The sequence below is a fragment of the Thunnus maccoyii genome, chromosome 4 (genome assembly GCF_910596095.1).
Source record: "Thunnus maccoyii chromosome 4, fThuMac1.1, whole genome shotgun sequence".
Taxonomy (NCBI): domain Eukaryota; kingdom Metazoa; phylum Chordata; class Actinopteri; order Scombriformes; family Scombridae; genus Thunnus; species Thunnus maccoyii.
The window spans coordinates 23373111-23386377 of record NC_056536.1 but is presented as its reverse complement, the minus strand read 5'-3'; the positions used below and the strand labels follow the sequence as shown (position 1 = coordinate 23386377).

Here is a 13267-nt window from a genome sequence, read left to right as displayed (position 1 = left end):
TTCTGTGTCGTGCTCATTCCTCACCATCCATGGATGCAGATGTCATGTTTACAGTGCCCCGGCAGTCAAATTGCACAGCAGTGGAGCCAAGGCGGAGGTCTCCCCTCTGAAACATATCCTCATATATGGATAAATCCATATTGCAACCCATCAGTTGATTCATTCAGCTGGTTGACTGTACACAGAAGATGATTTTATGAGTGTTGAGCTGCATACTGTTTGATAAGACAATGTTTCAGTCTTTCTCACTCTGACTAATGATTTATTAATGCAGGTCTGTATGCAGCTGCCCCTGCAGACTGCTTCTGTCCCTCAGGCGAATAGCTCACCATTGCCCCCTGGTGGTAATTAGCCAAGAAGTAGGCTTTAGCCAATATTTCCTCATGTCTGCACATGTCTCCTGACACCATTCCCAGTGGGTAGTATAAATTAAAAATGCTTAAAATCGAGTAGGTCTCCAAATATATCCTTAAGTGAAATAGGTGAGAAAATAAATGAGCAGTAGCTGAGAGAGGGAAGCCTCAGAAAGCTTTAAGAATGACATTTTTCTTGCTTCTTCACCTTGGAAGTGGATATTTATCTACAGCTCTCACAATTTACCATGCATATTGAAACTGCAATGTTTTTGCTTGTTTGGTTTTTTTTGCATGGTGTTTCCATGGAGACAGTTTTACTAATGAACCCTCGGGCAGTATGCAAAAAATATGTTCAACAAGTTTGTGTTTTGAACAAAAGCTTTATTCAAACATGAAATAAAAAAAAAAGTGTGACAAAGAAAAGTGATCAGAACTCACGAGAACTTGCATAAATATATATACCATCAGAGCATTTCAGAGACAACATATCTGAAAAGGAAACATATCGCAACATCTAGAAACAAGCAGCAAAATAAAAAAAACAAATCAAGGACAATGCAGAATGAATTAATAGAATACGATAAACGTGTCTCTGCTGTGCAGGTCTTTTTTTTTTTTTTTTAAAGTGATCTCATTATTGATCCATTGAGAATCAATTCTTACACTTATTCTTAATTTGGATCCCCAATAGCTGCCACTAAGGTAGCAGCTAACCTTCCTGGGGTCCACACACAACAAAAACATAACATGTAAATCAATGCAAAAACAGCCCAAAGTGTGCAGTGTTATGGTGCTTTGACATAATGCATATAATGCAAAAAAAAAAAAAATGCATTCCTGTGGGATTATACAGGCTATTGTGTCTCAAAGCACAGGGGCTGTGAACTGCAGTGTGGCTCATGTTTCAGAGCCTGATCGTCTGCTGATTGTTGTACAGTATGACATCTGATGAGCAAGAAAAGGTTTCACTCTGAATAATGTAGTTTTATTGTTCTGTGTCCGGGTCACAACTGAAAAACACCTGCAGGACTGCAACAAATAAAACACTATACTGACCATTTGCTCTTCTGATCATATATTTAAACTGACGTGTTGGATGACAAGTGTCATTACGTCGGTGTGTTCAACTATCATAAAACATGTAGGTGTGAAAGCTGCAGCGTACACCTGCAGCATAGTGTTAACTGAGCACTGTAATACAATTGAGTTCACTTTGCTCTAATAAGGCCATGAAGTTAAATAAACCATTAGGCTAAGTAAATTTTTTACACTCATACCACAATGTATATCCCAGGCTAACAGTTCAGCAAGCTTCATTCTCATATAAAAAACAATTCATATCAATATGGATGCAAAACGAATATTCACACGTGTTTACTGAACAACAGTGAATTTCAACAGTTTCCCCTCTATAAAAATAGCTTAAAAATCTGACACATATTTTAGTACAGTGTAGGGTTAAGTCCGTTCTTTTTTTTTTTCTTTTACATCTGAGACAGTTTAATAACAGGCTGGTACATACGTCCTCTGCTCCTCCTTCCCTCCTATGACACTGCCATACACAGACATAGGGCTTTAAAGACCACCAAAGTCCCAATAAGGAGCACTAAAGGGAGCAAAAATGAATGGCATCTTCATCTCCTCCCTGCTCTAGACTAAGACTCCCAACTCCAGCTGTCTACAGACAGGTAGTACAGTCTTTTCTGTACAGTAGAGCTTCGCATGCACAGTGGTTTAGTAGAAGAGCAGGACTTGGTCCGTGAGAGGAAAGAGAATGGCCAACAGTACAATACGTGTGTTCCATACTGTAGCAATGTCAGGATCATTGAAAAGGTGAAGCAGGAAGGACAGAACATGCCACATTTGGCAGAAATCACAGAGTCTCTCTCACACAGGATAGGGCATCTGAGGGGTTAGAGACATTGAACACAGAAGCATTTAGTAACCAGTAACCTATAGAACATACACCTATCCACAACTCAGTGTTTTACACACACACAAGTGTGTTGGGAACTGAGACGGGCCCAACCAAAGTGAACTAAGGGACAAGATATGATTGTGAAACACAACCAACGGGGCAGGAGTCAATGAACAGATTGTCACATTTCATGCTCTGCACACAGGCAATATTTTTTTTTACGAGACAAGCAATAAACATCGTTGTCATCATCATCATCATTCAGGCCCAGTTAATTCACAAACATACACAGTAGGCTTAAACTATACTGTACACACCCACACACACACACACACACACACACACACACACACACGAGTAAGTGCACAGGCATACAAACACATCCCCTCACAAACACACCTCCCATTGAACCATGGGATACAACTTGTAAGTGGTGAATAGCTTGTCCCCTGATACCCGAGAATAAAAAAGCGAACCGAGAAGGCAAACAGAACGCAACACAAGCAGAACGAGTGATACAAACCACTGACAATATAAGGACACTTTGTTTGGATTAACTGAATGCAGTTGCTATGTACCGCTGTGTTTGCTGGTTATAGCTGTTTCAAAGCATATAAAATAATAACTATCTGTAGTATATGACAAAAATAAATAACTCAAACCTCTTGCAGCAGTTGTAAAAAGGCCACTGAATGCTTGTGTGTGTGTGTGCGGTTGTGTGTGAGAGAGAGATGCAAACTCAACAGCACAGGTAGGAACTAGCCATAAGCCTTAAACCACCATGCATTGACATAACCATATAAAAGACTGAATCACAGCCTCAAACACAGTTTCTTGCTCAAGTTTCGGATCATGCCATGATAAAGATTTAACTGTATGCATACAGTACAGCATTACAGGTTACAATACATCTTCCTCTTGGTAAGGCTCCTAACCTGGATGAGCCCCTGTTAACAGTGTGAAGCTGATTACCAGACTAGTGATAAAAAGCAAATAAAAAATATAAAAGTGCCTCAATCCTAGAACATGTTGGATTTCAAAGGCAGAGGCTGTCAAACAATGGCAGTAAATGATCAAGGAGTTAAGTAAAAGCTTCAGTTTTCTGGCTGCAGCTATGCCAAATACCTAAATAGCACAAATATTCCTTTGGAGCGATTTATTTAAAATCTTTTCCTAACAAGAGCAGAATATCGAAGTGCTGTCTTGCAGAGCAAGAAAGGCTATATTTTGGGGCACGAGCCAGTGGCCTCTTTTGTGAGTTTAACTGAATAAGGCCAAAACTTAAAATGACCCTGTACAGTAACATTAACACTTTACATTAAGTTGCCCTGAAGTCAAAATTCGCTTTTTAAGGTACTGTGACGTTAACTGATTCCGTGTCAAATTACTGAAGAGCAACTCTTTTTAAAGTACCCGGCGAGTGATCATAGTTCTACACAAAAGGACACTTTGAAGCGCTAGATCTATCCTGTTAAAGCATCAAAACCAGCACTGCCCTGCCAGTGTCCCATCTACAGAGAACCATAATTTATAATAAAACATTTCTAACTGACAGTAACATTGAACTTTTTTCAAAAAGGAGTTTCAACCTCAAAGGGACTGTTAGGTAAGGTTTCTTAGTGCGATTAAACGTTTGTTTTGGAGAGCAGTAGACAAAATTTGAAGTTGTCTAAAGACATAATGTCACATTGTGAGAACTCCCTCACTCAGTTTTTTTTTTTTTCCCCCCCAGTTGCTCCATCTCTATGAAGTTTTGGCTTTTCTTGCCCGTGGAGACGTTTTATCCTCAGACTTCACAATCCCATTGGCAGCACCTCCTGACAAGACAAGTCAAAAGAAACACTCCTGATTAAAGCTATTTCAGATACGCATGTTCACAAAAACAACAACAACACATCATGTGTGCAACATATAAACTGAAACATAGGATCACATTGTGCCGGTAGGGGTGACCGGAAGCTGAGGTTCTTGAATACTCACCCCTTGTAGGCTCCCTTTTGTGAGGCTTGCTCTTTGGACTGACCATCTTCTTCTTTGAGGCCTGGTTCTGGCTGTGCTCCCTCCACTTTTTCAACTGGAAGTTAATGAATTTCCACATCATCCAAGCCTGCGTCAGGCAGATAGCTGCCAGACAAGTCATCCTAAGGGTGCGAGGAGAACATATTTTTAAAAACTACAAAAGTTAAAGCAATTTAACTTGTGAACAGATGAACAAAACTTTGGCCACTTTGTTGTTTTTAAGTTTAATGCCATGTGTAAATTTTCTATGTACAAGACATTAAGGGCACTTCCTATTTTGCCATCTGGACTTGCCTTATGGTGAGCACATTGAAGTTGCCTTCTGCAAGGGAAAAGCCCTGGTTTTCTGTACGGGGCAGCCCGAAGCCAAACGTCAGAACTGACAGTGTGAGAGTGAGGAGGCGGGCAATGACAAAAAGCAGCGCCCACAGAGTGAAACTGCAATGGAAAAAGAAAGAAAGAAAAAACGTCGTATCAGGTTGTTCAGATCAGCAAGAAATTACTGTACCACCCACCAAATAAGTGAAAAAAAACGTGTTTGATAGATGAATGAAACCACATGTTGTTTTCAGATACCCTTTCTGCTTGTTCTCATCGCTGAAGTAGAAGAGGCGTGAAGCGTGGAACAGGAGCTCCACCAGGTAGTGAGGGACCAGCAACACCAGGCCCAGTCGGTGGAGGCTGAAACAGATGAGACACAGACAGAGACGGCAACATTAACAGAAGGTAACTCATGAAACAAAGAAAGGAGGAGTCAACTAGGGCTGCAACTAATAAGGTTCATTATTGATTAATATGCCGATTATTTTCTTGATTAATTGTAATCAGGAAATAGAGAAAAATGCCCATCTCAATGTACTGAAGGTGATGTCATCAAATTGCTTGTTCTGAGTGCCTTACAGTTCAAAACCTTAAAGAAAAGCAGCAAATTCTTACAATTAAGAAGCTGGAGCTCAGGAATGTTCGGCAGTTTTGCTTGAAAATGACTCAAACGATTAATCAATTACAACTATAGGAGAGGACAGAACACAGAAAACTATCAGCTATATATAAGGTTTAAGAAAATACCTTTGAACCAGGTGATATAACATTTTCAGTTTCCCCACATAACATTTTTGTATTTTCTAGTAGAGAATAGTTGAAGGAAAGGAGATGCGCAAAGAGAAGAGACTACTCATCTGCAATTTTCTGTAGTGGTCCTAGTAATATTTGCTGGTAAAGTGTACTGAAAAAGCATATCACATGACATGGTTAATCTATGTTTGAGTAAAAAAAAAAAGGTCATAAATGCAGCTGGAAGAACAATCCTTTCCACTCATATCTTGGAATGTTTGATTAACAACTTATTTTAATTCTAATTATAACTATTCTAATTACTTATCTGTCAACTCCCCCTCCTCTTTCATCTGTTTGACTCTCGTTTTTCACTCTGCATTGAGTGTTTTTTCAAAGTGATGGTTATTTGGGATGCTTTAACTGTGCACTCTCTCTTGTGCCTCTATTTGCCTTTTTTCTGCCTCTTTCCAAGTCGATGATCTTGGAGGCTGCGGTGGGAGTTATAAATGAAAGTTTTGACAGAATTTTGGGTGCCAATTCAGGAGGCTTATCTCTGCCCAGTTATCGCAGTTACAGTTAAGCGCACCTGCAGAGCAGCTGCCCCACACCAAACTGATATAACAGCTGCATGAGTCATACGTTTCACCTGCAAGACTCATGTTTATTGTTTGTGATGTGAAAATGTCAGAGAAATAAAAAGCTTGCGTCCTGGTATTAGTTAAGTTATAAAATTCAAGCACACCACAGGGCGTCTCTCCTGCCGGCTGCTGACAGCTCTGTCAGCCAGAGAGTCGATCACACTGGACGGTAGAGACGCTGGTATGTGTCTCTTTAAATAAGAGTTTAGCTTAAGCTTAATTTCACTGCATTTAACATCGGAGCTGAGAGTGTCAGAGGTCGTAACAGAAAGCAGAAACACAGTCGCTCTGTGTTGTGCTGCTGTCCTCCACTTCCATCATCTCGCGCCGATTCATTTTGAAAGAGCAACGGCCAATAGGGAAACTCCAACGCTCAGCCGGCTGACCAATGGTGAAACCTCATCACTCACTCAGTCACTCACAGATAACCGTGGTTATAGGGCTGGTCTGTGACAGTCTGCTGAGTCAGCTGAACCTGGCTGAGAGTTTAAAAATGATCTTTATGGGGTCATGTAAGGATAATGAAGGGAGGTCAAACAGGCTGATAATAACAACTTCTCACAGTCCATCACTCAAAGAAAAAAAAAAAAAATCAATCCCTCCATAAACTCTGTGAAACTGTGCAGTAGCTTTGTGTCAAGTATGATGTCCAGGTTGTTAATCGCAGAATAGTGTACTAAATTCACTTCACAAATTCACAACATTACCTTTACCCAAAAAAAAAAAGGTTTAGGACTATTTTATCCAACATCTGTTTGAAACATGCTCAGTCATTATCAGAATGAATCAGGTCTTAACAACCTGAATATCATCCTCAGAGGACACACTTGGAAGGATGAATCATTTTACTCACTTTAAAACATAGGCACCAGTGATGTGAACAACATAAAGGCAAATGTAATAGAGCTGGCGGGGGATGTCCTCCTGTAGAAAGACAACAAAGGAGAAGAGAACCAGCGTTAGTTCCGGTCACATCAGTTACTACAGACAGTGCAGTTTATCAGAAAGGTATTTAGATGACAAAACATGTTTTATGTTGGCTCAGAGCATCTAAAATTTTGAACAAAATGTATCTTTTTTGTAATCGGATTTACTGTATAGTGAAACCTTTTTGAGGAGCGATGATATTCTTTAAAGTCTGCAACCTTAAAAACACAGACAGGACTTACTAACCACCTTTTTGTTTTGAAACAATTACACATTTCCTAGGCAAATTAAGTCTTGAGATCCACTTGGCTAATCAAAAAAAAAAAAAATCAACATGCTTTTTCCTTAGAGTAGAAGAAGGGGCAATAAAAAAATAATAGCTTCTTCATACTAATTCTGACAAGAGAGAGAAAAACATCAAATCATTCTTGCTGGTCTGAAAGTACTGCAACAGAGGTGTGATTGTTTGAGGTATTCATCGCCTGTATGTACTCTGTACTGCACATTAAACTAGAGTTGAGTCAGCTGATTCCTCATGGAGACACATGAATACACTAGAGGGTATTAACAGCGGTCAGAAGGATATATGAATACCACTGCACTCATCATAGGTTACAGACTGAAGACGTTATTTCCCAAATTTATGTTTTTACTTCAATGACAACTAGTATAAGTTTATCTCGATCTAATTTTGTACATTGAAGGGAAAGAACAAAAGACATTGAGAAATTGCTTCTCTGCTAACCCACAGCAGCATACAAAAGCCTGAAACATTAATACTTAAATGTGTCATCATCGTTGAAATGACCCTTACCTTCCGTACTTTCTGAAAGTACAGCTCAGGAAGTGCATGGAGCCAATAGGCAATTTGGCAAATGTAGAAGAACTTGACCTGAAAACTAGACAAGAGGACAGGTGGTGCAGAGGTAAGAGCCTGGACAGTTATACCATATTAATTATATACAATAGACTATGTTGTGCACAGTGTACTGTTCTATGGTTGGTAGTACTAAATAATGCAGGTGTAGCAGCCCACCAGAAACACAGCCTGATCCAAAACATCTATGATGTGTCATCTATGACATTAAGCTTGTGCTCTAATAAGATCCCGTACATTCAAACCAAGTCTTTTTTTTTTTTTTTTAAAGGTGTTAAGAGAGAGCTTGCTTGTGATATGTAAATCTTCACTTACACCATGTGAGTATGTGGGTAACCCTCCCATAAGAAAGTAGGATTTGTTGCAAAGTCCTCCTGTCAAAGAAAAAGAGACAATGCATAAGATAAAGTCTAATGCAGACGGGTACAATGTGTTTTTATGTGGCTCCTGGCGCTCGTACCGCTGTCAGGATGCTGCAGCCCCAGATGAAGGAGAACAGGTAGAATGCAGCCAGTTGTCCCGATTCATTAAACTTGCTGTGTTTGGTTTTCGACAGGTGCAACCTCCTGTTCATTTTCTGAAATTAAACAAAATATTAAACAAGGTGAACACATTAGAATATCACATTTGATCTGTGGGGAAATTTAGTTCCTTGCATTTATATATTTAAAAAAAACAAAACATAAGCAGCATTTTTAGAATCATAGTAGTAAAAGTAGATGTCACTTTTTGCAGTTACATCTCACTTCAAGGTATTTGTAGATACACTTTTGATTAATGAGAAATAGGAGGCTAAGCATAAACAGAGCAGCTGTGCAAGTTTTCCACTTTTTACTTCTTGTACAAATGTTGCAACTGTAGGCTTTTGACCTTAAAGGATAAGTTCACATTTTTTAAAAGTTTATATTAAGTCTGGAGGCAGTAGAGCAGGTCGTCTGTTAACCGCAATGTTAGTGGTTTAATTCCCTGTTTTTCCACTCCAGGGAGGTTAAGGAGGCCAAAGCTTTTCATGGTAGTTCCTCTTCCATCAGACTGTGAGTATATGTGTGTGTGTGTGTGTGTGTGAATAGTTGCAAATTGTAAAGCACTTTGTCTGATAAAGTAGAAATACAATACTTCAATGCCCGTATGTACATTGAAACTGAGATTCCTTCCCAGAGCGCTTCCCATGCAAGAATGGGGGACAAAATCCACAATCCTCATTCTATGAGAAAATGTACTCCAACGTTTATTTGAAGCTAATTGAATCAGATGTTTGAGTTAGTCAAATTAAGTGGATATCTTCCAAAGTTACTGTGCTGTTAGTATGAAATTACCTTTGTGTTTCCCTAGACAGAGTTTCCTCGCTAAACTGCAGTGGAGGGACAGTAACACAAAGAGGAAATTTTGCTCTAACAAGACTAACTTTGGAAGATACCTACTTAACTCAGATTGTTTAAGCCTCATATTAGATTAAAAATACCCTCCAGACTTGTTTTAGGATATATTGAAATACTTTGTTTAGAATAATAATTTGTGTCTAATATGGTTTTTCCTTGTTCAATTTTCTTGTTAAAATAGTTAAAATTACATCTTTTCCTTCTCCTTCCCTCCAGTGTCTATAGATAAAAATAATTTGCAAAACCTTAACTGTTGGATGCAAGAAGTCTCCTACTTCACTGAGGCACATACATTCTCAGCATATGTGCAATGGAGGCTTCACGTTTCCACATCACACTTGTGCAAGTTGCATACTGGACCACGTTTCGTTTCCAAACTATTCCCTAGTCTGCCAAAAAATAGAGGATGTCAGTTGAAAAGGCAGTCCTTCAATGTGGCCCTGGACACATTACGTTTACACTGCTAAAAGAACCACTTCCGAATGTGGTCTGAGTGATCAGATCTCAATGCATCCTCAATGCATCTTGGGTGTGTTCACACCTCTACTTAGAGCTGTCTACTTGTGATTGGATCACCCAAGATGCCTGTAGATGCCAGGTGTAAACAAGGCCTTAACGATGTCACAAATCATGCTCATAGTTACAAGTCTTGAACTCAGATCTGATGTAAACTCAGAGAAACTTCCCCCCTCTAGCAGATGAATGTGGAAAAAGTCTTCTAGTGTCAAACTCGGCACATATATCATTCTGCACAGTGAAGGTGAAACATCCAACTGAAGTAACAATCAAAAACATGTTTTTCTTCTTGTTCCTACAGTTTGATATTTTAGCTTCACTGTGCAGAATGATGTTGTAGAGTTTGACACTAAAAGGCTGTTTTCACCTCATCTGCTGAAAGTGGAAAGTTTCTCTGTGGTCATTGAAAATCCCATTTCATCACATGACATCACAAATAGTTTGGAAGCCAATCCTGGTCCAATATACAACTTAGACAAGTGTGATGTGGAAACTTGAAGCCTCCAGTGCATAAACACTGAGAATGGACTTTACAGTGAAGGAGGGGACATCTTGTGTCCAGCAGTTAAACATTTGAAATGAAAAATATTTGCATATTCATAAATTCTGGCTTTTTTTAATGAGGGAGACGGAGGAAATGCTATTTGAAGGATGATAATTGAACTTTTTTTTATGGAAAAAACATTTCAGACACACATTATTATTCAAAGTAGAGTTTTTGATATACATCTTAAAACATGTCTGGAAGGGATCTTTAAAAAAGGTATGAAAAAATGTGACCTTATCCTTTAAGAGGAACACTGTCTCTGAATGTGGTCCAAAAGAGATTTTTATTTTTGGACCAAAAAATGTTTTTTTCTGCTAATAATATCCCACTGGGAATTGCCATCAAAGCCAAAAGACGTCAGGAGAAACATGAGCATTGTTTCAGTGATTTGTGCTTTAGTGCGCACACACAGGTGAAGAGATGAGATCTCATTACCTACAAAGAAAAGGTCTCTCCAAAAAAAATAAAAATAAATAATGGACCAGAAAAGAGCGCACACACACGTGGCAACGGAGCCTAAGATACTTTTGATCCTTTTGAAATAGAAAAAAAATAAACAAAGATGATTTTCGTGAATACACAGGTTGTGACAGCTATTATGATTTACTTGAATTCTTGTGAGAATCTGACAGCGTGCGAGCTGATAAAGTAGAGATGGGGATATTCTTTATCAGTTTCTGTTTCACTCAGACCATGTTTATCCACACTCAACATAAAAAAACCACAGTGAGAAAACAATGTGAGCGAGAATGATTGCAGCGGAGTTTGCATACTCACGTCAAGAATATATTCTTGTATCAACGCGTGAAGGATGACCGCAATAAGCAAGTAGAAAAACACGGTGGCAACATCTTTAGGGCCATACTGGTAAAGGTTCACTGGCTCGTTCTTCTCGTCTGTGCAAAAAGAAAAGCACAAAGTTAAAACCTTAAATCTTAAAAAAAAAATAGCTAAAGAGGCAAAATAAGACCAATTAAGTACTGTGCATTTTTTTCAGAAATACAGAGTGGTTCACTTGAGTTATTTTAAAAATACTGACATGATTACTCAACCCGTGAACTTCTACTCACCAAGAACTTGCGTAACATTGTACTGGACTGTGATGAACATGATGGCAAACTTTGCTGTGACCTGAAGAGCAAAGAAAGAAACAGGATTAAAGGATTATGTTGAGTCACAGGAAAGGTTTGTCACTAAAAACTGGCAGATTTCATGCAAACGAAGCCAAAAAACTGTCTTAATGCTGTAATAAAAGTCTGTGTGAGCCTCCTAAAGATTGTCTATCCATGTTAGTGAACCCAACCCTTGGTTATGACATCTTGATGACTGCATCTTTTCATGTCAAACTGTCAAACAATCCATTCATAGTTTCATACACATATATGAGTGGGGGCTGCTGTGTCACTGCAAGGATCTGAATTCAATGATTCCCATAAAATGGGGTCTGGGGGGCTCCAGAGGCTACCTGGAGGGGCTCCCAGGGGTCTCCAGCAAAATGATGTATGTTTTAAGTTTACTACTGTTTCCATGATGACTCTCACTGCGTCAGAGTGAGTTTGTATCATAGGCTTCACCTCCCCTAGAGGATAGGCACCTAGCTATAACCTTATCTTATAAAAAGGGGGTCTAGAAAGTGGCTGCACTGTCTTCATGATATTTTCAGTCTGGTGGCTGGGTTTGGGTGGGGACTGCTTATTAAGGAGGATAGCTATTTTATTTCATTCAAACGTGGCTACAGAGTCAGCCGGAGTTGTTCTGTCCAAGTACATACAGATCCCTGGCCTGGAAACGGGCATGTTATCGTTTTGAGTTTTGTCGCCTCTGCCCTGGCATCACTAAACAAAATACCCTGGCAACTGTCATGTATATATGTGTTATGTAGGTATGTGTATAAATATGGATGTATCTCATATGTACAGTATACATATGTTGTGGATGTATACTGTATTTATGTATCTATGGATTTATGTGCAGAATGTGGCAACAAATTTCCTTGAAGGATAATAACAAAGAATCTATCTATCTATATATCTATCTATCTATCTATCTCAAATGTGAAGCATGCAGACAGATATTTAAGCCTGAGCATCTTGTTGCTAAAGGCCAGATACATGTATTGACTTGCCAAGGAGGCAATGAGTTAGCCGACTGGTAAAATAACCTGTTATTTGTGCCAGTGGCCCTCCTCACCATCTTCTTTGGCAAACAGTGAGACACATGAGAAGGGAAGGAGACAGACACGCTAGCGCCCTGCCCCTGGAGTGCTGCTGTCATATCAGCTAACGATAGTTAGCAGCAGCTAACATCACTCGGCTAAAACACAGCTCCTGCGCTTTTCCTGTTCAATCACACAGTACCTCGAACATCAGGCCGAGAAGGATAATCATGGCCAAACACGACACCATATCGGCGTGATTCTGGATCACAAACTCGTGGCTCAGCACCGGCGGGCTCTTGTTCTTCTTGCGGAAACCCATGGTTCACCGACACGGCTCTCCCTCCTCTGGTTCAGGGCTGCCGTCACTGAGTCTGGCTGGGTTGGAGCTACTTTCCCCCCGCTGCACTGCTGCTGCTGCTGCCGCCGGCCTGCACGACTCAGCTGATGTATGTTTGCTCCGCTCTGTGGGCACCGAGAACCGCTGCTCGTGTGTTTAAAAACAGTCATGAAGATGCATCGCAGCAAACCAAACACACCAAAGCACAACACCCACTTTTTTTTCCTCCAGCCTGGTAAAGTCAGATGACGGGCCCTCCCACTCCAAAAAACCCATTCATGAACCGCCCAGTGTCATTGACGTAGAAGGAGAACCCAGGCCCGTGGTGCCTTCACGCGCCCCACGTAAGCGCCCAGTTTTAAGGTTATTTTTGCTTTCAGGATGGACGAGCAAAGCAGATGCTCTAAACTCACCATTTAGGTAGTTTGAGTGATGCATAATTATTTGAGGATATGCAGTAGCACAATCTAATCTGAAATTATAGGTCTGTTTGGAAATGGTGCTGTATATGAGAATAGTAAGACTGGGTTACAAACTGA

The 13267-nt window shown here is 39.9% G+C and overlaps 1 protein-coding gene across 1 annotated transcript; it reads right to left on the bottom strand.

Moving 5' to 3' along the window:
• Nucleotides 1-958: 958 nt before the first annotated feature.
• On the bottom strand, nt 959-13054 carry zgc:113278 (Translocating chain-associated membrane protein 1-like 1-like). The gene is made up of 11 exons (XM_042407932.1): nt 12591-13054; nt 11304-11364; nt 11011-11129; nt 8252-8368; nt 8107-8165; nt 7729-7813; nt 6841-6911; nt 4870-4974; nt 4588-4731; nt 4255-4415; nt 959-4091 (listed from the first exon to the last, which is right to left on the bottom strand). The coding sequence occupies exons 1-11, from the start codon at nt 12708-12710 to the stop codon at nt 4018-4020; spliced, it is 1116 nt and encodes a 371-aa protein (XP_042263866.1). The 5' UTR covers nt 12711-13054; the 3' UTR covers nt 959-4017.
• Between the last annotated feature and the right edge of the window lie 213 nt (nt 13055-13267).

What these genes read in the sequence shown, in the direction of transcription:
- zgc:113278 (XM_042407932.1), bottom strand. Translation starts at nt 12,710, where the DNA reads ATGGGTTTCCGCAAGAAGAACAAGAGCCCGCCGGTGCTGAGCCACGAG. An exon ending in GATGAGAACAAGCAGAAAGG is followed by an intron (nt 4,732 to 4,869) that starts GTATCTGAAAAC and finishes TTTCCATTGCAG; the next exon opens with TTTCACTCTGTGGGCGCTGC. An exon ending in CAAAAGGGAGCCTACAAGGG is followed by an intron (nt 4,092 to 4,254) that starts GTGAGTATTCAA and finishes TTGTCTTGTCAG; the next exon opens with GAGGTGCTGCCAATGGGATT.